Consider the following 25,249-nt stretch of genomic DNA (forward strand, 5'->3'; position numbering starts at 1 on the left):
CCATTTATTAGCCAAAAAGATATGTGCCTAGTAGTAGATGTAAATTTCCTTCATGAAAATCTATTTAGTATATTTTTTCTAGGTCCATATATATGATTATTTGCTCTTTATATAGCTAAAGTTCAATTTTAAATCGATTTTGACAGAAATTCTGCTATTATTATGATACTTTTATACTTGTAATAACTGAACTTTTTAGCAATGTTCATTATTTAGTTTTAAGTAAATTGCCTAAAGTTCTAAACTTCTGTTTTTAAATTTCACTACTTTTTAAAATTCTTCTTTTAGATTTTCTTGATTTTTTTAAAGCAGCTATGGACATTATTTGTTAAAAATGAATTGAGACTTGTTTCACTGTAATAATTTTGTCATTTTTTTCTTGTATGTCTTATTAGAGGTATAAAACTGATTTTTTTTAAATTTAATTTTCAGTGTATTTGGGTGTGACGAATTTGGATTCCTACCAAGTCCGCATGACAAGTCTGTGTGCTCAGTGGCAGCTCCACAGACATGCCACTGCTTACAGGGTAGTTATAGAGTCACTCGAGGGTAAGTTACTCAATAATTTGGTACGCAGCTACAGTCCCATCCAGAGAATTGAATTGCATAGAAATTGCAGTTAGACCTGTAGTCTGGCTCCTGAAATACTGGAAATGATGGACAGAAGAAAGGTGTGTACACCCTGACAGTTTCAGAATGGAGTAGTATCCCTGTCCCTTTATGTCAAACACATTGATAGTTTGTGCATTTTATGTCAGAGACTTTGATCTATCAGTAGAAGAAAGGTGATTATCTGAGTTTTTCACTGCTGTGAGGAACAAAAGATGGATAAGGATGAACTGAATACATCAAAGTTAGTAAATATACCACAGGCAGTACTCTGTATGGTTAGGATAGACAGGAGAAGAGGGCAGAAAAGCTCTGAAGGAATCCAGACCATGCCCACAGAATCAGAACAATGTCCAGTTTTGTTTTGTTCTCATTCTATTGATGCTTCTTTGTAGCTTATAGTAGTAATGTTACTCATATTGATAAACATGATACCATGCTGTGCAGTCACACAAGGAGTCTTGATGCTTTTAGCACAGTGTATATAGAGGGTAAATTACAGCCTCTCCAGCCTCACTGATTCTCAGGTGTGGCCAGAAGACATTTTGTCACTGTTTGTGCAGACCAACTCTCTTATCCCAAGCAGACACCCGTGGTCTTCTGACCAGCAGCAAATGAAAACCTTGGATAACTTGAGAGAAGTGCAGTTAATGGGCTGTGTTTAAGGTGTCATGGACAGTAACCCTGATCATGTGGGAAAAAAGGCATGACCTTTTTGTGGAATGGCAAGTGGATGCTGATAAGGTTTATTTGAAGCCATGAAATACAGACAAGCCATTCAGAAAGCAGAGATCTTGGCTTGCCTGAGCCAGCACAGACATCCCTCTCATCTGGGAGCTAGCCAACATCCTACTTTCTTCATGTAGAACTGCCAGAATTGTTTTAACTGAGCTGAAAGCACCGAAATACAAGCAGAACAACCCAGAGTGTGAACAAATGTTTCTTATTAATATTTATCCTGAAGGGACTTGATTGTCAAATCAGGTGTGTGTCTGGTTCAGGCAGTGATCAAATATTTTTATACTAGTGTAACACCTGATAAGCACTGAATGATTGTTTGTCATTTTTTATATACTCTGTAAAGTATGAGATCAGTTGCTTGTATTTCACTTCTTCCTGATGCAGATTTTAAATGGTGATAAAGTTTTTCTTGTTATTAAAACATGCCTTATGCTATTTCCAGTACCCAGCCTTTTTCTATTGTCAATGTATCTTCCAATTCAGAATTTAGCAGAATCAGTTTTGGAACCCTGTAAATGCTATTCCTTAACCATCTTGCCAAGTGGCTACTAGGGAAAGCTGGAATATGATATCTAGTTCAGTGTCCTTTGTTGTGACCAAGCACATTACGTATGCTGAGAACCAGAGGCATAGACAAAAGATGCCATAGAATTACATAATGCAACAATTCCTAGTTAGACTCTCATAATTTAGGACCACATCCAAAGCCTGTTCATGACAGTGTTAGTGATTTTTATTGCTTTCAGTGCATGGGGCAAAATTAATCTTTTTTTCCTGAAGATGTTTGACACATTCCTTAACTCCTACTTAGTATGAATAATGAAATGTTAGAGACCTCTGCACAGAGGTCAGTTTCCAAAAGTAAGGCAGCATGTAGTTTATTAACTTATGCCAACCTCTTACCCTTCATGTGCCGTTATGTACTCTTCTTATTTATGATTTAAATCACATTATTCAATAAAACAGTAAAAAAAAAAAAAGTTTTCATAGTTTCTTTTGTAATTCCAGATGGAAAAAAGCAAGAAGTAAATCTTGGTGGAGGGACACCTCGACATTGTTTCTTTGAGCTGGTCCCTGGAACCAAATATAAAGTCAGTGTTCATACACAGCTTCAGGAGCTGGAGGGCCCTGCTGTGAGCATCACGGAGACAACGTGTGAGTAAAACAGAGGAGAGAGAGTTCAGCCAGCAGCAATAATGCTCAATTGTATTTCTTGTGTTCTGCCCTTTGCCCACACATGTGCTATTCCTGCACAGTTTTCTTTAGCTGAGCTATTGATTTTTCAAGTACATTGTGACTCCTCCACAGATGTGCGGGATTCTTACACCACTGCTATGAAGTAATTTTTAAGTCACATTCAGCAACTCTATTGGACTTCTAATGAGAAAGACACAGGGAGGATGGTTTAGTTTTCTTCATAAAAAGTCCCACTATGGGATACTCTGAATATCTATTACTTTGGGGAAAAAAATACAGAAAAATGGGTAAGCAGAGAAAGTTTTGTTCCTGCAGCTCTTGTTGTTTAGTAAAATTAACTAGTGTTTGAATTATTTACAGTTAAATGGGACCTCAAAACCCAATTTATTTAAGTGTTTTGAAACAAACCAACCAACCAACCAACCACACTTTTTAATTATTATTAGTAGTAATACAAGACAGGCAAAAAGGAAAAAAACCTCACAGCTTTTTATGAAGGCAAGATCCTGCTGTCATGAATTCAAAATACTGTGAAGTAAAACATGGGACTACTAGAATGAATATTTTATCTTTCTTTGAGCCCATTTCCAATCTCAGCATTACCTGTCTTCTCACAGTATATTGCTATACACCACAATACTGTTCCCTTTCTCTCAGGGTATAAAGTGTTTCTAATTTTCTTCTTTTCCTCCCACATTTGTGGTTTCACATAGGAAAAGCTTGCACAGGTGCATGACCCCAATTCTTCATGGCCCAGGGCTCATTCTCTTAAAGCCAAGCTTCTCCTGCTTTTTGGGGAATTGTGTTTAGTGTGCTCTGCAGGTCAGGGAGCTAGGAGGCATGAGGAAGAGCATACCTTGGCCCATATGTCCATTTGAGAATGATGGTTTCTGATAATTTGTGTAAACTATTGTCTCACTTTAAAAAGGGAAACAGTCTTCAGGGTGACCTGCATCTCTTTGGTGCTGAGAGCAGCCTTTCAAGTCACCTTACAGGAGCTGTGACCCTTTCTTCATGGGTCTGGTCCTGGGTTGCTGTGGCCATGGAGGTCCTGGGCACTACTTCTGTGTAGGTGTTTCAGAGTCCCAGCCCTTTCTATTGCTGAAGCCCCTGGGAAAACTCCCATCAGCTACAGTGGGATGGGGACATGTAGTGAATCCTGTTTGCACTGAGCTTTCCCAAATGTAGGCTCCTTTTCTCAGGTTGCCATATCTAACACTCTCCATTGCCTATAAATGTAACTTAGGCGTTACAGCAAATAAGTTTAGATTTGGAGGACTGATGTTCTGTCACCTGTGGCTTCTTATTCTAAATGCATTGAATAAAAATGGGGGTAAAAAACCCCCCTTGGATGAATGTGGAAGCTTTTCCTCCCGTAGAGTTTTGGAAGTCAAAGCATGTGCATTTTATCTCTGAGAGGTCAGCTGGGCCATCTTGAAAGGTGCTAAATAAAGCTGTTGCATTCAGAAAAGCTGTCAATCAGTAATTGGATATTTACCTACGTCTCTGCAAGGCTGAAATTCCAATGTCAATTTTCAGAAGAGTGAAGGACACTTTCAGAAACTATAAAGCAACTTTAGTAGAAGTTGCTGCAGGCAGCAGAGCCACAGTCCTGTCAGAATTGGGGTCAGAGCTGTGTTTCTGTCTGGATGCATAACAAGGTCTTTGACCAAATTAAAAAAAGTCTTCATCAGGGAAGACTGTGATCTGCTTTGAGTGCAGGCACTTGCTTGCTTTTCCTCTCTGTCTTTGCATTTTGGACTAAGATGATCTTCCTTCCAGAGTGACTAAAGACCTACTTTCTGTTACTGAGGACTTTTGTTGAGAAAAGAAAAGGACATGGACCTTTTTCAAAACAAATTATGGCTTTTAGGTCGAGAATAGTGCTGGCACATGGTCTGCTACACTGGAGGATCTCAAAAAGGGGCAGTTCCAATAGTAGTTCAGTTGTATTCTTGTATCATTCATACTGCACATACAGCCATTAATTGTTTTGCATTAGTAATATTCTCTTTCAGGTGATATTTCTTTTGTGCACTCACCACATTTATCTCCAGTTGCATAACTAGTGGATTAGGGATAATGAATTTTTTTCATGTGGAGATGAGTAGAAAATGCTGTTTATTAAAGATACTGGGCTTTTAGGTATGTTTGAATATTCCCTCTTTTATTCTCCAGTACCATTTCCTACTCAACCACCAACAACACCTTCAACACCACCTCCACCACCTACAATCCCACCTGCAAAAGAGGGTAAGTGCTACATGTGTGAGTTTCTAGTAATTTTAAAGTGTTGGTGCAATGTTCTTCTGCTTCTGATGGTATTTTAGACCTATGGGGAGCAGATCTCACAAGGCATTTGCTGTAGAAACACTGTTAAGGCAGCTGGCCTAAATTTAATGAGCCAAAAATCTGACATCATTGTTGTACTGTTAACATTTGCTGAAAGGGTGGTTAATATATGTGACACTTCCTTTTTCCAAACCTCCTAAACCATACACATTTTGCAACTGTAGCAAACATTGTAGGATAATTAAACTTGTAAAGCAGCATTATTTTTAAGTATGCCTACTTTAGGTAATGTGAAAAGTATGGGCCATATTCAGACTCTCCTCTTTAAATGCAGACTTCCTTTTATGATTATTTGAATGCATTGTATTTTGTACAGATGCTTATAATATTTCTGTGAGAGGAGCATTATTGGTGGAGACTGAGGATCAAATACATCAGCTTGAAGTCTGTGGACCAAACTGACATGTATAAATTGAGAATTTAACCCACAAGCACAGGGAAAAAAGACCTTATATGTGTGTGTGTTCAGAACTGCATAGGAGCAGATAATGAGGGGGTTTTGTCATCCAAGGAGTAATCAACAGAAAATAAAAATACAAGTTTATATCTTCTTGTCCTATTCTCTGGATTTAGCTGAAATATGAAGATGAAATATGTTGAAAAACATAACTTTGGTTTGAGACAGTTTACTTCTGACCCCAAGCAGTAGACTTGGACTTCTGTGAAGTGTTGAAGGTTCCCAGTTCCCATGAAAGAGTGAGCAACTTCCCAAAAAGTGTGAGCAGTGTACAGCTCTTGCAGGCCATTTTGCATAAGAATGTGCTGGAATCAGATGAGATGGGTGAAACCTGCATTGCTCCTGCACAGTGCAGTTGAAGTGCCTTAGACACTGCAGACCTTAGGGTAACTTTATGAATGGATTTTCCCAGTGGGAACCTCCACAGTTGAAATTCTGTCATCTTGCTTACTGTGTCGTGCTAGGAGTTGACATTGCATAAGTTCATGTGTGAGTTTACTTAAAAACCTAAATAAAAATAGAAATGATAAGCCAGACTTTAAAGAACCATTTAAGTGTGTTCTGTGATAGGATCTATTGCTGCAGACAATTCTCCCTTGCAAAGCTCAGCTGGTTCTACACTTGCACTGAGGTCAATGCCAACAGGTCTGTTGACTGAAGCTAACATTGAGCTAACATGTATTAACTAATATTAAATAAGGTCTTTTCATGATGGTTGCATTTTTTAAGTAATTTTTGAGATTTTTGAGTTGAGGCATTGCTCTTATTCCAAAATTCTTGCTTTCTTCCTCAGTGTGCAAAGCAGCCAAAGCTGATCTGGCATTCCTGGTAGATGGGTCATGGAGTATTGGAGATGACAATTTCAATAAGATAATTAACTTCCTTTATAGCACTGTTGGAGCTTTGGATAAGATTGGTCCTGATGGAACACAGGTAATCAATGTGTGCAGAGATGGAGGGTGCATGGACTTGACAGGGTATTTTAGACTAGACCAGAAGTGAAATGAATCAAGAAGTAACTGACATCATTTCACAGTTCAGTGAAAATATAAAATATGCTCTAGGTCAGTATCTTTTTTCAATATCTTTTTATGCACACCATATGTTAAAATTCTCAGTATAAATTTTTGTAGCATGAGGGCTGAGTATCATTTCAGTCTCCTCTAATTCAAATGACATTTAAGTTTTTTCATGCTTTTGGTACTCATTGTAGTGTTTATTTATAAATAAGCTAAAAATGGCATTGATAAGGAAAACTAAAGGTTCTGTTATTTTGAATCACACACTCTACAGAATCTACAGTGCTTGAAATAAAATTTGCAATGATTGTTCCATTTATGTATTTGTTTAGAGAGGTGCTCCAGAACATATTATTGGCAAATATGTTACTGCTTTTAATGTTACCTGTATAATATGGGATTTAGGATCTCATTGGAAATTAGTTTTAACTTGTCCAAACCCTGAAGAATACTTAGTTTTTACTGTTTCTTGCTATACAGCTATTTTTCCAGAATATAATTAATGGTGCTTCAGAAACTTTGTCACAAATTTAAACATAATAGCTCCTTTGAAATCAGGGGCATCACTTATGGAATATGAAGATCAATATATGCTTTGTGAGTTGTAGGGGCTTAGTGTACAGTATTGTAATACAGGGTCTTAACTCAGTAGTATCACATTTGACAGAGGCAATATTTCAAAATACATTCCTGAATCTTTCTTGCTCCCTAGCTTAAGTTACTTATGTGCAGTTATTAATTCATGGAGACTGAATTAAGTCCCAGCAGTTCTGAGTATGAGTAACTGTACACATGTGAGCAGCTGTAACCAGGATTTTGCTTTTGGGCTCAACTGAGAGTGCTTCTGCCAAAGTGGGTATTACTGCTCTCATCTTGTTTGCTGCAAAATGAAACCAGAAAGTGTTAGATGGTTGCCAAAGTTGCAGAGTAAAATTGAACTTTATTTACTGAAAGCTTTTTTAAAGAGAAAAAAGTCTGGTTTCAATTTAAAGATGAAGCAAAGTTACAAGATAAATCCTTGTTTTAAGTGGTCAAATTCACTTACTTTTTGCTCACGCAGTGGGTGGTGCTTTTGTAATGAACATCTTCTATGTGCACAGGTGGCAATAATTCAGTTTAGTGATGATCCCAGGACAGAATTTAAATTGAATGCATACAAAACAAAAGAAACTCTTCTTGAAGCTATTCAGCAAATAGCCTACAAAGGAGGAAATACAAAAACAGGTGAGAAAGGATGAGATTGTAATGCAGATTTTTCCCCTGCTTCTCTAAACAGTATTTCTTTCTCATTTGCTAAATGGCTTAATTAATCACTGCAAAACCAGTAATAGCATGCTGTCTCCACACTGGAGATGAAGGGTTGGGCTCTGAAATTAGAAAGTCTTTGTAATCTGTAGTTTACACACTTCAGCCCCTACTGCTGCATATTCACCCCACTGACCAATAGTGATAACAAGGATCAGGGAGGCAGGGAGAGGGGCAGGAGGGCTTAAATCAAATTAATTTGGGGGTATTGGAAGGTGGAATGGGGAGTAATATGAAATCAGCTTGGCAAGTGAGCAGAAAAGTGATAAAGGGGAGAGGGTGGGAGGAAGCTTGCAGAGCATGTAGAAAACTGGAGAGAGTGGAGTGTCTGTTTGGGTATAAGCCAGGACAGTTAAGACTCTATGGGATGTTTAAGATTGGGATGGGGAAAGATGTTTGTTAAGGTTGCATTTTAATTTATCCCTTAAAATAGCTTGCTGATATAAAGAAATTATAGATGAGGGTTGAAAGGGTTAAAATCTGTTTCAGTTGGAAACCTTATGTTTTATTATTTTCAGACTTCACAGAAATTTCTTGCAGCTGTTGCATTGCATCTCCTTTCAGCATTATCAAAATAATTTTCCATTTACTACAATGACATTCTCAGTTGTTAATGTAGACAGTGCCCTACAATCCAGAACAGGAAAGTTTTGTTATCTCTAACCCAGCCAGCAGCTAAATACCACACAGTGCTCACTGACTGCCTACCCTTAGCCCTGGTGGGAAGGGGAGGAGAATCAGAAAAGGGTAAAGCTTGTGGGCTGAGACAATAGTTTCATGGTTGAAATAAAGTAAAATACAATGATAGTAATAGTAATAAAAAGCGGCATAACAAATAGAGGGAGAGAAACCCCAAGAATAAGAGATGATGCTTAGTATGGTTGTTCATCACTGATGGCCAGCCCATGCCAGAGCAGGGATTGGCCCCTCCTGGCCAACTGCCCAAGTTTATACCCAGGGCAGGATGTTCTATAGTATGGAGTATTCCTTTGGCCAGTTTGGGTCAGCTGTCCTGTGTACACTCTCCTCCAGTCCTCTTGTGCAGCTGCTCAGGGGCAGAGAGTGAGACACTGAAAAGTGCTTGACTCAGAATAAGCACAGCTTAGCAACAACCAAAACATCATTATCAACATTAGCCTCAAATGGAGTCCAAAACTCAGCACTGCACCAGCAAAAAAAAGGGAAATTAAGCCTATCCCAGCTGAACCCAGGACAGCCACACAAATCATGTTCATGATCTTCCCCTTCTGGATTGAAAAACAGAGGGCCGAAGCTGTCGGAAGTTGAAACATTACGGTCAAAATCAAACTTTCCTAAATCTTGATTTTAACAAATACAGAATGAATAACTGACAGACTACTGAGGACACAACAGATTTTTCTTTTTATGTATGTGTAACATGTGATATGAGAAACCAATAGAAATGGGATTTGTATCACAGTCAATGTCAATTTTTGTGTTGCAGGCAAAGCCATTAAACATGCACGAGAAATGTTATTTACAGGAGAGGCAGGCATGAGAAGGGGCATTCCAAAGGTCTTGGTTGTCATTACTGATGGGCGATCACAGGATGATGTGAACAAAGTCTCCAGAGAAATGCAACTAGATGGTAAATTGTGTGGTTTTAAAAACAACTCACATGTTCTTTTTTTTCAGTAATTGCATCTAAGTAGGTGTGGGCATGAGGTAAGGATAGCCTTTGCTCCAGTTTTAAAGAAAACAGAAATTGCTGAGAAACACAGAATATCACTAGGATATGATTAGGTTCTGGATATTCATGATTTGTGTGATTAATGGAATTATTTTTTATTTTGGCAGCAGTGCTAATATCATGTATTAGTTAATGGAATTGCTCCCAGAATGAAGAAGTTGGGGAATATGATCCTGAGAATCTGGATTATCATCTATAAAGTGTAGTCTAGTGGTTATGAGCAAATTGAACTATTTTGTTTTCTACACAAAAGGTCCATTGAAAATTCTTACACTGTTTCTGACTTGCTCTCATGTTACACAAATTACCTCTAGCAATTTTTTTAAAATCTTCAATTTTAGAGCTTTAAGCAGCCACACCATGTTGTAAGCCTAAGTGTAAATGGATTAATTGTTGTACCAAATTTGTACCAAAACCAAAGGGGGCACAGTGTGCCAGCTGGTACAAAACCAAAAGATGGAAGAAAAAAACTATTTTCCTTTTAATGTGAGGTGACCTGAAGAGAAATTACATTTGTGCCTTTTATTTGCTTTTGGCTTTGACAGCCATGAAGTTCCCAGTGTAGTTCACTGATTTCTGAAACCAAATGTAATTGTCCAGCTTGGCTGCCTCCTTGTTTTGTTGCTAGATGCTGAGTGTAGGGTCTTCATCAATAAGGCAGATGACAAAATAGTGGGCTTGCATGACCTGTTTTAAGTAGCAGTTAAGAAAACTGTGTATTTGTGAATAAATTGGAGTTTGTGTCTAAACTGAACAGAAAATATTCATCTCTCAGGTAAGTCTTGCAGTTACATTGTTAGCTCCTGGGCTGGGAATGGCCTCCAGAGAAGATGGCACTCTGTGAGGGTTCACTTGCTGGGATGTGGCACACAAATTCCCCTCTCCCATTTTCCCTGGAGTGTGCTGCACAGTGAGGCTGCAGATAGGCTGGAGCAGGTACTGATGGGCATTTGTGATGGAGAGGCACAAAGAGGTGCTGATCTTGGATGAGACATGAAGATATTGTTATAATGTATTAAGTCAAAGTTTTGTTATGCTTAAAGCTCTGCAGAAGGTGATGAATGCCCCTGGTCCTTATTCAAACTTAAAGATAATATTGCTTGACTGGAAGAAATTTGTGACTGAGCCATGCTAGAACAATATATCCACCAACTATATTCAGCCTGATGAAGAGAGGTTTTTCCTTCATCTCTTATGGAAAGGAAAACATTGAAAAACTTATGGCTCTTTTGTTGCTCCTGAAATATGTAGGGTACAGTTTCCATTTGATTTAAATCCTTTAAGTCAGGCTCATATTTTGAAAAATATTAATGCTAAATATATAGAACAGTGACACCAGTGCAGTTAAATTGCTGATGAAATAATAATGCATTTATTTCAGTGTTCTCTCATGAGGCAGCAGTGCCTTGAAATAATATATGTACTAACATGTGGCACAGAAAAAATCTGTAAAGAACCTGCAAGAAATTAATTTCTCTACTTTTTATTTATTCTGTACTTGATACATGGCTATTTTTGTGTAATAGAGTATAGCATTAAATTTAAAAAGTATTTAAATGTATGCTAAAACTTTAAACTATTGAGTAGTCCTATATCTTCAAGAAAACACTTAAGGTTTAACTTTAACTAATTAAACATAAATACCCAGAAGAAATATTTCACAGAGAATGTTTTACTTCTATTTTAGATTACATAAGTGAATTTTCTCATGCTATAGGGTAATAATTAAATGTCCAAGTTGCTGTTTAATTAGGAAAGGAGTCAGTGCAAATACAGTTGTGGTCATATTGTATGTCAACTCTCAAAATGAATGACTCACAGGAGTGTTCTTTTTTGTTTTACAGGGTTTACCTTTTTTGCTATTGGAGTGGCTGATGCTGACTATTCAGAGTTAGTTAATATTGGCAGCAAGCCCAGTGAAAGACATGTCTTCTTCGTGGATGACTTTGATGCCTTTACAAAGATTGAAGATGAGCTGATCACTTTTGTTTGTGAAACTGCATCAGCAAGTTAGCCATTTTGATTTATGTTTGTTTCTAAAATAACTGTAAATACTGGGGAGATTGTAACTATTAATTTTGTATCAAGACAAAGTCTTGATCTTTTTAAGATAATTTACTACTGACTTTATAATTCTAACATATTTCCGCAGAAGATAAGGGAAATGAAGGTTTTGTGACTTCAAAATAATTAATGGTTGTTTCTATAAAGCCAGAATATAGCCACTGGTTGTCAAAAACTCATTTCAGATGTTGTTGACATTTCAGAATCATAAAAGATAATTTTATTTTATTTTCTAGTCTACTTTAACCCTCTGTAAGAGTACTGCTAGCTGCATTCTTTCTTATTCAAGTCACATGGTTTATTTATTAATAGAGATCCAATCATTAACGTTTTTGTTACGAAAGTAGATGAGTTGTAGCCTAAGGAAAAGCATGAAACACACTCGAATTCTGAAATCTGTGAGAAAACCACACTTCCATCTCTTTATGAAAATTAAGGAATAGACATTCCAGAGCAACACTTAATGATTATTGGTCATTCATTCACATGCTTTTAGGTGTGTGCCCACAATGTATTTCCTTTTGTATAAGCCAAGAAGCAGGCACTGATGTGGCTGACATGAACTATTTGTGATTGTAAGGAGTCCTTGTGCACAGGGCTGTGAGTTTTCATGAGACTCTGAATTGTCAGAGCTGGTAAGCTAAAAGGATGTGGCTTGTGAGCCACCAGTTCTGAGATTTTGACCATGAGCTCTACTTTCAATGGTAGAGAGAATGTTAAACATTGACAATTTTCAACAGTATCCTTTATTGGTCACTTGTGCTTGTTTCCTAGAAGTGATCTTCAAATGTGAGTATCCTGGGGCGCCATATTTGGTTGATATGCTGCTTTAGGCTTGTTGATTTCCCAGGGCACCTTTCCTGAAATATATTAGTGACCTTTCTTCCCTGCCAAAAGAAATGTATAAATCAGATTTGCAGCTATTAAAAATGTGAGTACACATCTTAGGGATTGTTCTGGTTTCTCTTGCTCATGGAAACTATTGTGGAGTTTCAGGTACAGGGAATGTCTGCTGCAGTACTTGAACTTGAGATGGGTTAGGCTGGAAAAGCTCACAGAGAATTAGGGAACACTTGGTTAAATCCCCATATAAGACAAACTTTATTTTATGCAAGAGGCAACGAGTTTGTTACTTTTCTTCCCAACAAATTTGAAATTGCTGAAGAGATTGTGAAGGCAGGTTTATAGGGAGGATTAGACAAATTAATGGACAAGAAATCCATACAAATATATTATATGGAGCACACAGGGAGCACTCCTTAATATATTTGCTACAACCCTTGGGGATCCTGAGAAGCATTGACAGAATGGAGTAGGAAGTGGCCAGGTATGCCTGTCCTTCCTACCCAGCCTCCTTTTGCTGCTCTTGGGGGTAGAGTGCTGAGTTTAAGTCTGAGTGCATGACTGTTCTGACTCAGTGGGACATCTCTTGTAGTCTTAAATATATCTCTTTTTCCTTTTCAGCCTGCCCACTGGTAGTTAAAGATGGCAATAATTTTGCAGGTACAGTATTTTTGTGTTCATTTTTGTTTCTGATTTATGGAATCATTTTCATTACATTATTTTCACAGTATTAGGCAATACATTTCCCTTCATGCTAACAGGCAATGGAACTCTTAGATACAATTAGCAATGTCTTTTTTTGTATCCTCTGATGCAGTATTAATTTAAATTAATAAAATATGCCATTTTATATCTTCCAGGATTTAAAATGATGGAAATGTTTGGTTTGGTTGAAAAGGAGTTTTCATCTGTGGAAGGGGTTTCCATGGAACCTGGTACATTTAATGTTTTCCCATGTTACAGACTACACAAGGATGCTCTGGTATCCCAGCCTACCAAGTATGTATTCACATATAAATACTCAAAAACCACATGAAGATAATCTTCTAGTGCAGGCAATTATTCATTTCTGGGACTATTATTTTTAAGTCAGAAGTGCAGAGGTGCTAATGTATATCTGTGATATACTGATGAATAGGAAAACTGTTTGGTGCTCTGACCCTTCAATCAGTTTAATTCAAAAATAACAATTGTAGATAAAAGTAGGTAAGCCCAGTGGCTATTTTGGTTTTCCCACGAGCCTGTTTCAGGCTTGTGTCTGTGTAACACCTGGCAACTTCATGCAGGCCCATGTCTGGGCAGATTCCAGTCTGCAGCACTTTGTGAAGAGTGCCTCTGGAATGCAGGTTGAAGTCTCAGAGAGTTCAGCATGTCCTTGAAGCAAGGGTCAGAATGAGAACCTGCTTCAGCTGTTCCTCAGCCATTTCTATGCAGTCTGTGTCCAGCCATTGGTTACAAGGGAAGATTATCACCCTTATGTTGAAGTGGGTCTGTGTGAACCCCATCTAGTACCTGCCTGGGAGGGAGGCAGGACATCTTTTAGTCGCAGGGACTGTGTCTTGGGAGGGTTATGGAGGAGGCTATGAAGAATCCCCTGACTGAATGACTTTTACAGTCATTCCTCAGAGAGGAAGTCATGGAAATCCTCTTTCTTGTATAAACAGTGTCTGTGTTGGGTTCTTCTCAGTCCAAACCCCCACTCCATTTTAAGTAGCACGAGAGAGAAGCAGTGGCTCTGATTACACTGGGGAGGGTTAATGAAAAATATTATTTACCTAAGATAAATAAGAAAGAAAAACAGTGAGAAATTGAAGGTTTATATTAGGTATCATCAGAGTGTGTGATTGCCCTGTTGTGTCCCAGTTGGAGCTGTACTTCCTGGTGCTGTCTCCCATTCTCCTTGTTTTGTTTCCTCCTGGGCCCTGATGGACTGAAATGCCAAGGGATTAACATTTCTTACTTCTTTTTCCCTTTCTGCTTCTTTCTAATTTGATCTGCTGCCTTTATATGCTATTCTCTAGCTGCCCCCCCAGCCCAGTCTTACTGCTTCATTAGACTTTCACCCCTTTTCATGGTTCAGAGAACACCTTTCTCTTGATGATCCACAGGTATGTCTGAAAAATACCCCTTGGCTTTGTCACTTCATCTGTGCACTGAATGCCATTAATTTTATTCTCCTTTTTGAGTTCTGTTTCCCCAGACCTTCTATTTAACGCACCCTGCTTATTGAATTGGCTTTCATTCTGTACAATGGACACACTGTAAAGCCTTTTTTCTTTTATCTATTGAGTGTCCCCTCTTTCTCTATGGGAAATGGGCAGTGTAACATCACATCTGATCATCTACTGACACTGTGCAGAATATATTGATAATATATCATGTTAAATCTCTTTTCAGCATGATTCATACTATGTGCCAGAAACACTTAAAAAGGAATGCATCATGCTTGGGGAAAATAAATTGTTTGAATAACTCTTGAGACTTCTTTCAGATCCCCTTACTGTGATTTTAAGGAATCAGACTAATTAACATTTAACATACATTCAGTTGTCTCAGATGCTTGTCCAAATGTTTCACTTTGGGATTTGACAACAAAATATTAAATTCAACTTGAAGTAAGATAATAATGAATTTTTGGAAATTACATAAAATAAAGTACTTTTATATCATAAACTTCCTCTTCTGCATAAATTCTAGGAAACCAGATTGTATTTCAGTATGTGGTCTTTTCTGACTTCACTTTCTTTTGTATTGGCTTTGAAATGTATAAACTCCATTCTCTATATTTTATAAAGCTTCCTATAACAGTCTTGTCACTCCTAATTTTAATCCATTTATAATGGTTTAATGACAAAGGACATGTCTATCGAGACTGGTCTTCCAAGCAATTTCCATTGTCTCTTTAATCAGACAATTTCAAAGGTCTCGAGAGTGGCTATTGTTTTTTAAAAGCTTTAAATATAATTCATTTCAGCTTTACTTCCTGACCTCTGATTTGATCTTCAAATTATAAAAGAAAAGTTAAATTTTAAGGTCAATTTTGTAAATTTCAAGGGAGACAATAACTTCTACTTTCTTCATAAGCATTCTTTCAGAGTTATCAAGTTGAGTAGGTTTTATAGACACTTATATCACTTCTCAGTCTTGATTTATAAGGGAATATACAAAGTAATAGAAAGCATGCTCGCCTAAATTCTGATGAGTAAATCACTAGTTTAAATGTTGTTTCAGTTTCAAAGACTGATTATTTCTCTCACAGGTATTTGCATCCTGAAGGTCTCCCTTCTGATTACACCATCACATTTCTCTTTCGGGTACTGCCGGACACGCCACAGGAGCCGTTTGCTCTGTGGGAGATTTTGAACGAAGCATATGAACCACTGGTTGGAGTTATTTTAGATAGTATGTGTTTTGTGTTTTATCAGTGATCTTAACTGTGCAAATTATTAATTCTTTGTCTAGTTTTATTATTGCCAGTGTTTCAATCTGCTACTAGAACAACCACGAGAATCTGGCGGGGAGAATCCCTAATGCATGGATTTTAGGTTCAATTTAACTGAGTTTAATTTGGAGTTAGAGTCAAAATTTGAGTTAACTGCTTTAAACTGGATTCCAAGGATCTATACTAGATGCAATTTGATGTGAGATACTCATCTGCTTTTAAGATTTCCAGTGCTTTGAGTCTGATTCTGATCAAATCTGTCTTGATCTAAGCCAGTGGTACTGGGAGCATATGTAGAGGAAATGCAGTCTGGTGAAAAGAAGAGCTAGAACCACAGATATGAACTCTTGATGGCTCTTCATTTCTGCTTGGTTTTACTTTCACAATTTTGAAACAGGGATTATAATTTATAAGGTTTTACTGTTGAGAAGATGAAGCTACTGTGATACCGGTTCTTGATATCTGCCAGTCTGTCACCTTGAAATAGGTGGGAATTGGGCATTTAGCCAACTTGAGGAAGGGTTTTTCTCATCCAACTCTCACAGAGAATGAATGAGAGAGTAAAACCAGGTAGACATGGGTGAGGTAGTCTCAGAACTGCTGGTCCATCCTTCCTGTCAAACCAGGAAAGAGCATTTCTCTGATATAACTTGTTACTTGCCGGTCAGTGTTTATGAATGTTTATGAATGTGTTTTACTAACATTTGAGCTGTCATATTTGGTCTTCTTTGTTAAATGCAAATTGACTCTTTCAAATTTTGTATCAGGACTTTTCTCTAACACAGAGCCCTTAATTTTGATCTCACACAGATGGTGGAAAAACTCTGACTTTCTTTAACTATGACTACAAAGGAGATTTTCAAACTGTAACTTTTGAAGGTCCTGAAATAAGGAAGATATTTTATGGGAGTTTTCATAAGGTTAGTAATGATAATAGGGGAAAAAAAGCACTCTGAATAAAAACTTGTGAGTTTTTTGTGTTTCAAAATCATGTTTCATGAGATCAGTTACTGCCAAAAAAAGTGTATTTTGCATCAACTACCTTACTGTCATATGTCTCTTTGCAGTATTAGATTAACATTAAACAAATCATAGGTTTTACCATGAAGCTGATGTGTTAAATTTTCATGTCATACTTTTCGCTTGTGTTTTAGAGTTCATTTAAAAATACATATCTTGAAAAGTAATTTAGAAATAAATCAGCTTTTCCTTTTAAGATTTGGATTGGCAGTGTCACTCAAAATAAAATGTCCAGAAAAAAAATCGTTTTTTCATCAGTTGTAATTTTAAAATGTATTTTAAGAGCTATGCCACAGTGAACTTTCTTTTGTTATTTGAGAACTTTTAACATTCTTTCTGAAAGCAGGTGAAGCAGCACTGGGATTGTAGCACCCATTTATGGTAGAGGGTAATTTTGTCATTGACTTTTTTCCTGATGTTTGGATCTTTCCGAAACAAGACAAACAAACGAAAGCCCTGAGAGTTTGCTCATGACAGGATATTTGTAGCTAGTCCTCCCTACTGGGAGTGTCTCTGCTGCATCAGTGAGGGACAACAGAGTGCGATCAAGGCAGAAGGAAAGAATTTGTTTATTGTGCTCTGCTTCCTGTGCTGCATTTGTTGTGATTTGATTTTTTCAGTGTAAAAACTTCATTGTGGCAGCTTTGTCTGTCAATATATAATTTACAAACTAAATTTTACTGCTTTGTTTTGGCTTTTGCAAGTGGCTGGCTATAATGGCTGTAATGGTGAAATTCAATGCTCTATATGAGGAATGACCACATAAATCAAAGGTTCTGTGGGGTCTGAGTGGTAAATGAACATTGTGCAGATCTTCTGTTGGGACAAATTATTTATTTATTGAATAAATTATGTAAGTTGCCAATTTCTTTGCAGATGTTCCAGAAGTAGAAAAATAAACTAAATTCATTCAACAGTTTACAATCATAGAATAATTCAGGTTGAAGGGACCCCTAGAGGTTATCTAGGTTATTTGCTTTGGAGTTTCATTAGCAAACATAGAGTTAGGAGATCATTTCAAAAATGCCCCCCTTTTCCCTAGGAAAGAGCACATTTATATCATGCATTCCTTTGTGTGTTTAAAGCATCTTCTCTTTTGCTCAGCTGCATGTTGTTATCAGCAAGACCACAGCCAAGATAATTATTGACTGCAAGGAAGTGGGTGAGAAGACCATTAATGCAGCAGGGAATATTAGTTCTGATGGCATAGAAGTGCTGGGGAGGATGGTGAGATCCAGGGGACCAAGGGAAAATTCTGCACCGGTGAGTGGAACAGCAACAACTCTTTCTAACACTTAAAATATCCTAAAAAAATCAATTGTTTGGGAACTTTGCAGTTAGTTTTAACTTGAAGCCAAGTGAATTCATTTTAAATAGTAAAGACCCAGCATTTCAGAAATTCTGCAAAAGCCTGTAATAGTTGTCAATTTGGGCAAAATCTGGTTTTTATTATTTTAATAAATAAAATAATAAGATCATTATTGTTGAAATTTTATTCTCAAAAACATATGTAAACACAGTTGATACATTCAGATATTACTTGTGTTGCAAAAATAATTACATACAGTAATGTCATGTATAACTCCTTTGCCTGGAATTATTTAAACTTTGGTTTTTAAAATTTTTTGTAATTATTCCCCATGTCTGTTATTCCCTCTGATTCTTTGTCTGCCCCTTAATTCTCTGTCTGTTCACTAAAAATTTGAACTGTTTTGGCACAGACTGTCCCCAAAAGCTCCCATCTAAGTATACCTGGCTTACCTAGCTCTTTTATAATATAGGACATTTTAAGAGAGAAAAGTCTCCCCTCTCCCCCAGTTTAAGTGCTCATTCATTCCTCTGAAATTATTCTCCTAGAAGCAGTAACTGATTATTCTTTCTGCTTGACAACCAATGCATGTCTTTCAGTTTTTTGTTTTGTTTGGGGGGTTTTGACTTTTTTTGTGCATGGTAGTGTTTGCTAATTTTCCTTGAACTTTCTTGACCCTAGAATGAGTTTAGCAGAAAATGTGAACCTTGAACCAAGGATTGACTTGAATAGGAATGAGGTTTCAAATATGTATTTACTTGTTAATATATGAAAATACTCTTGTTTAGTAAAAAATAAGCCCTCAGAATATGTCTCTGTGTGAAAAGAAAGAGCTTTTAGGGCCCAAATTGATGGAAAATAATTATATGAAGCCTGGAAAGACAATTACACAGAGAAACCTTTGTAGGCACGTTCCAATAGAAACACAAAAAGGCAGACTTAGGAAATCTTGGAATTAGAGAAGCCTTTGTAAAGAAGTGGAAAGAAATGTGTCTTTTGTTAGAACCTAGGAATCTATTAAAAAAAAAAATCAGACTGCCCGCTCACTGAAAAATTTGATTTTTTTCAAATGAACTGTAAAGCTGATGTAAGATTAGCAATGTGTAGATGAAGATTAAAATTCTTTAGCAGGGTTAAGGTGTCTTCTGGTATTACCATATATACCAAATTAGAAACAAATCAAGAAAGCACCCAAATGCCATCCTCTGAAGTCTCCATTCTGCACAATTTATTAATATTGAGCAGTACTTCTTTAAATAGTCACACTTAAGACACAAATGAGTTGATTTCCTGCTCTAAAAGACATCAAAGATATCTAGTAGGAGGCAGGATAGAGGTTCTCAGAACAGCTACTAGATTAGTAGAGCTCTTAGTTTTAGACATGCTTATTACATAAAATAAAAGTAAGCAGGCAGTTTGGAACAAAATTGTGGATGTTTTGTTCTAATTGTATTCACATGGAACATGTTTAACATTCTTGGAATGTTTTTAGTGTATTTTAAATATAAATCAATACAGAGCAGTCGTTTGAATTTTGCCAGACATTTCAATTTTGAGGAAATATAATTGTACCAGAGTTTTTTTTCCCATCAATATATACAGTGTGCAATGGTAAAATGAACAGATAGATAGATAGATAGATAGACAGACAGACAGATTGATCAAACAGAGGATTAGGCTCGAGGTGCCAAACCCTTTTAACACTCCTGAATGAGTCATCTCAGGATTGTATTGTAGCCAGAGCAATGAAACCTGACTGGGACCTGCAGCAAGTAATGTTTTCTATTCCTTCAGTGGGATTTAATAAAAAGTCCAACTTTAAAACATTATCTACAGTTCACAGACCTCCTCTTTATTGATGTTTCCTCCTCTTTGAACCTTGTTTGCTTGCATATATATGTACTGTTAATAGTATTTTCTAACGTGGTCTGTTGGGAAATTTGCAGAGCTGTAGCCTGGTTAGACGAGGATTTTTCCACCTTAGTGATTCTGCTTGTGGGGCTGGATATTTAGAAAGCAAAATCACTATAAATGCAAAGACTTATGAATAAATGTTTAAGAGTAGCAAAGAAAGCTTTGTTCTGGATTTTAACTTGAGTCAGAACAACCCACATAATGGTTTTGAAAAAGAATACTGAGTCATCCAACATTCGGTTGGTGAATACAGCATTTCAGAAAATGTCTGTTTGCTCTTTAATTTACACCAACAGACTTTATTCCTATTGTCCAAATTGCCTAGTCCAGACAAAATGAATACATGTACATACCTATCTATAAATTTTGTCCTACCATTGATCAGGATAATAGAATAGCTCAGGATGGACTGAGTTATGGAAAAAAATGGAAATACAACTTCTGAACCTAAGGTGCTCTCTATGGAACCAGCTCTGGTCTTGCCGCACCCCATTTCTGGGATGAGTGATTTGCTTAAGAGCAATATCATGCAAATGCTCAGGTATTCTGTGTCCCAGAGCAGTGTGTGCCTGCACTTTTGTCTGCTGCTGCACTGTGAGGCCTCCTGGAGTTAGGAGCTTAGGGATGTGCAGCAAAGAGGGAGACTAAGTGGCTCCCCATGCAGCCAGCTTCCATTTGACTCGGACATGGACACAGACTTGCTGGACCCAGGGTGGTTCTCCATGGAGCCAAACTGCGAGTTCAAATGCTGCCTTCATGCTGCACTTCAGCTGTCTGAGGTGTTTTGCGTGGTGCCAGCTCATTGTGTCTGCATCTGTAGTACAGCAAATCCACAAACCAGCTAATCTGCTGGCCGGTGAGGAGAATGTCTATTTATATGAAAGTATGCCTTTATTTAAAATATAATATTTGACTTTTATAAGGAAAAAAATGAGGCAAGACCAAAGGTGCACATATGTAGTTAATTTTAACAGCTTTAGAAGCAATGCAGTCATAAGAAAATTTTAAAATTCATTCCTCTGTTCTGATCTTAAAATAATGCCACTGAAAATAATGGGAACAAACCCAGCATTCTGTCTTTACCAGTTCCTCAAATTTTTTAACATGTGGGGTTAATTTAATGGGATGTTCTGTTCCATACCATTCCGTATTCAGTATGCACATAAACAAGGCATGGAAAAAGAATAGAAATAGTAACAGAAGAAAGCTTCATCTCTGTATACCCCTTTGTTCAGAGAGGGCTGTAAAGGAGATAATTGGTTTTACCATTGAGTCCTATTTAGTATATTGTTTCTGAATATCAAGCAGCCACTATTTTTAGCATGTGTGTGTGTTCTTGCAGATTAAATTCTTGTCCAAACCATGTTCCCAGACCTGTGATGGGAATTTTCTTTTTTGCCCAATATTGTCACGTGGTGAGCAAGCTTTTCCCCATTCTTAAGCTATCATTGCCTGGGGATAATACAGATAAGAGAGGGCATATTCTAAAATAAAATTAAACTGGAAAAATGAGAAATATTATTTGTGGCTCAGGTCCAGTGTAAGTAATAGTCTACAGAAGACCTTGTCCCAGATAAAATCTGAAGAGCAGACCAGAGGGTTAAGAGGAGTTATTCAGAGAAGCCAAACTCTCTTTCGTCTAACTCTTGATGTCTTTTTTGCTATAAAAAGATACTGGAAGACACCATTGGGCAAAATAAGGAATTTAATCAAGGACTGGGGGAAAATTCAACAAATGCATGCAGCATTTAACCTTGAACAGCTTTGCTCAATTCATATAATGTCTGATAGTTCAGATGAGTTGGTTGGACACACATTTGGTCTAAGCAGTGGATTTACCATTTAAATGTGGTATTTGTGTCAAAAGCCTTTGTCTAATCTGAGTGCTTGAATCAAGTTGGCTTTGTTTGCTGATGGCTCCATTTTGCACTGATCTTACATCTAACAGTCATATTGTACACCACCTTTGTTTTGAAACAGCTGCAGTTACAGATGTTTGACATTATTTGTGCTACCTCATGGGCCAATCGAGACAAATGCTGTGAACTTCCTGGCTTGGTAAGAAACCTCTTTCAATAAGTGTAGAATTTACCTTTTATTTTCTACTTTGTTGAGAAAATGTTTTATTTGGAATGGATGCTTAAAAGTTTTCTAAAAAGCCCATCTCTACTTGGTTTACTTGTCCTATTGAAAGTCAATTAGATGTATTTTTCTAAATCAAGTGGGTGCTTTTGAGTACTGTCTTAGACTGTACTAAATACTATGTCTTAGACTGATAAAATACCCAGCATTTGAAGTTCTGTGCATCATTCTTCTCCTATCTTAACCTTTTCATAGAGAGATGAGGAAAATTGTCCTGCCCTTCCTCATGCTTGTTCCTGTTCAGAAGCCAACAAGGGTCCCCTTGGACCTCCTGGACCACCGGTAAGGTTTTATTCAGCTTTGTAGTGAACTGTACCAAATTGTCCACCGGCCACCTTTATTATTTTATACTGTGAATATACTGAAATTGTATGACTAATAAGGTTAAATTACACTTACAAATACTGGTAAAGAGATAAAATTCTATTCAGTTTATAATGAAGATGCTATGAATTATATAAAGAAATATTATGCTGAAGCAGTGGGGGTATTCTTTAGACCTGGAACCCTTTTATTTGTCTGTAGCATTAGATACCTCATAGGTAGTGCCATTTATTTTCAAATTTTTAATCACCTCTTTCTGTCTACTCTAGCAGATGTGTATTAAATATAGCTTGGAGTTTAGATTTCTGAAATGCTCAGTTTACAGAATTCTTACCAATTAAAAATATGGAACATGACAATGCCACTTGTGTAGTTTGTGATGAAAGAAGACTTTTCTGTCTTAAAAGCCCTACCTAAGTAGAACTGGAAGTACAGGTTCTTCTGAGAGTTCTTAAAGGCAGAGAGGTACCCAAGAGCTGTGAAGGGAAGAAATAATGAAATAATCTGCCTTTGTGGAAAGTTGAATTTAATTTTTTTTAATCTCTCCAGTGAATGATGAAATGCACACCGTTACAACTTTTACATATGCCTAGTGGTGTCATTTTGATGGCAATCATTAATAGTTTGCTGTGTAGGTGTTAAGTACGTGTGTGTCAAAGTTCCTTGTGTGGAACTAGATAGTCTCTTGCAGAAAACAGTTATTTAACTTTCCCTCTGTGTCAGTGTAGTATCTTAGATGGAATAAATCTCCTTTCTCTTTATTGACTTGTGGAAACTCAGACAATTAGACCAAATATTGGAGATTCAAACCCACTAAGTTTTGAGAACTCAATCTTGCATCCCAAGGCTGATTTTTATCAATTTAGAAAGGCTCTGTGATGGTCCATTATTGATTTGGTTTAACAAGAATCCTGACTTAGAGATTTGTTGAATGGCCATGGATTTTTTTCTGTTACAACTAGATAAGTGTGATTGGTATCTTAGGGCTGCTTGCTGAGTGAGTTTGAGATGAGGCTGTCTTGTGAAAAGCTTGAACTGCATATTTCTTGGCTCATACTGTGTCCCAGATGCACCAAGGGCATGTTTTTAAATTAGAGAGCCAGGGAAGAAAGTGAGGGAAAATGTTTTTGGTGTTAAAGTGCACAAATTGCATGAGATGCATGTTTAACAACAAAACTGACTTGCACATAAGGCCTTCAGATTGTAGGTCCTAGCTGACATTATTCCTCCTGACAACTCAGAGGGTAGTCTTTCTGCAAGAACTGTTTTTCAAGCTCTGGTACAAAAAGCTGGAAAGAAATTCAAGAGAAATTCACTTAAGAGCTGCATCTTGAACAAGGAGAAATTATCCTATTCTCCTATTTGAATACAGATCATTAAATAAGTATGGATGAAAGTTTTAATTCCCACATTTTAGCATCCAGTTTTTGTTCTGTAAAAAATGGGATAAATCACATAAAAATGTCACTTAAATTGAGTAGTTTGACCACATTTCACAGTAAAATGAAAAATGTTTGAAAATTATTTGACTGGAAGGATGTCTATTACTATAGTTCAAAAGATATATGGATCAGGAATTGCTAAGGCTTAACCCAGTAGTAAAATAATGTACTTCTATATATTACATTTAGAATTAACCATGTTTTGAATAGCATAGTGCCAGGCAAGAGGAAGCTTAAAATGAAGCAGAAAAATCACTGCCAAGGCAGGGAAATATGTGATTCTGGAGCTCAGCCTGTTGTAAGTGATGCTTTTTTACCAGACAGTTAGATGGTAGAGCTCTGCAAAAAGGAAAGAAAAATTAAAAAAAAATTCAGGGCCTATGAAAAAAGCAGAGCAAAAAGAATAAAGTCACTGTTCATCTCTGCGCCAACCAAAAGTCAGAAAGTCATATGTGCTATGTCTGGTCAGGAGAGCTCCAAGTCATTAAAATGTCATGTGACTTTTCTCCAAGCCAAGGATTCTTCTGTTTAAGAGATCAGGATCCTACCATGTAGCCAGTTTTAGACATTAGGCTAAAAACACTCCAAATAAAATGCTTCCATTTGTTTGGGACAGTAACTCTAGAAAGAATGTTTAACTTTTTAGAAAATGCATCACTTCAGGTAAGATGTTGTTTAGAGTTAAGGTTATCTGGCAATTTTCATCATGGAATACTGTTTTCATGGCTTCATTTTGGCAGAATTTGATCCTGCTGTCTGAAGTTCCTCACACAAAGTAAAAAATGAGATATCATGTAAAACTAATGCCTGCATTTGAAAGGAATGCTGCAGAATTGAAGAAGGTGAAGGAGACAAAATTGTTGAAGAATTGGACAAGTTTAATTGCCAAAAAAAAAGCTTTCAGTGCTTCATAGGTTTTGACTGTTAAAAAGAAATGAGGAGGTCTTGTATTTGCAGGGTTCCCAGATGAAGGCAGGAATGAAGCATCTGGCTCCATGCTCTTAGAAGGCTAATTTAATATTTTAAGATACTATGTTAAAATAAAGAATTCTATACTAAACTACACTAAAGAATAGAGAAAGGATACTTACAGAAGCAAGTGTGCTAAAAGATACTACTAATAAACTCGTGACTCTTCCAGAGCCTCAACACAGCTTGGCCGTGATTGGCCATTAAGTGTAAGCAATTCACACAAAACCAATAAGGTAAACCATCTCCAACTACATTCCAAAGCAGCAAAACACAGGAGAAGCAAATGAGATAATATTGTTTTCCTTTTTCTCTGAGGCTTCTCAGCTTCCCAGGAGAAGAATCCTGGCAAGGGGATTTTTCCAGAAAATATGACAGTGAAAAGGAGG

At 37.0% G+C, this 25,249-nt stretch overlaps 1 protein-coding gene across 4 annotated transcripts in view; it reads left to right on the forward strand.

The window, feature by feature from the left end:
- The window catches only part of COL14A1 (collagen type XIV alpha 1 chain), a 113,883-nt gene that overhangs the window by 63,557 nt on the left and 25,077 nt on the right, over positions 1-25,249 (forward strand). For 3 of the 4 annotated variants that reach the window (XM_036404364.1, XM_036404365.1, XM_036404366.1), the window contains exons 23-36: positions 433-549; positions 2,359-2,505; positions 4,726-4,800; positions 6,150-6,289; positions 7,476-7,599; positions 9,146-9,289; positions 11,236-11,400; positions 12,920-12,958; positions 13,159-13,297; positions 15,558-15,700; positions 16,551-16,660; positions 17,865-18,023; positions 21,964-22,041; positions 22,321-22,407. In XM_036404364.1, coding sequence (XP_036260257.1) covers positions 433-549; positions 2,359-2,505; positions 4,726-4,800; positions 6,150-6,289; positions 7,476-7,599; positions 9,146-9,289; positions 11,236-11,400; positions 12,920-12,958; positions 13,159-13,297; positions 15,558-15,700; positions 16,551-16,660; positions 17,865-18,023; positions 21,964-22,041; positions 22,321-22,407 — 1,667 coding nt within the window. Of the gene's footprint in view, positions 1-432; positions 550-2,358; positions 2,506-4,725; positions 4,801-6,149; positions 6,290-7,475; positions 7,600-9,145; positions 9,290-11,235; positions 11,401-12,919; positions 12,959-13,158; positions 13,298-14,319; positions 14,407-15,557; positions 15,701-16,550; positions 16,661-17,864; positions 18,024-21,963; positions 22,042-22,320; positions 22,408-25,249 lie in introns of those variants that run through there. The other variant, XR_008509174.1, reaches the window with a different exon arrangement.

This window comes from Molothrus ater, chromosome 1 (genome assembly GCF_012460135.2).
Source record: "Molothrus ater isolate BHLD 08-10-18 breed brown headed cowbird chromosome 1, BPBGC_Mater_1.1, whole genome shotgun sequence".
Classification (NCBI taxonomy): domain Eukaryota; kingdom Metazoa; phylum Chordata; class Aves; order Passeriformes; family Icteridae; genus Molothrus; species Molothrus ater.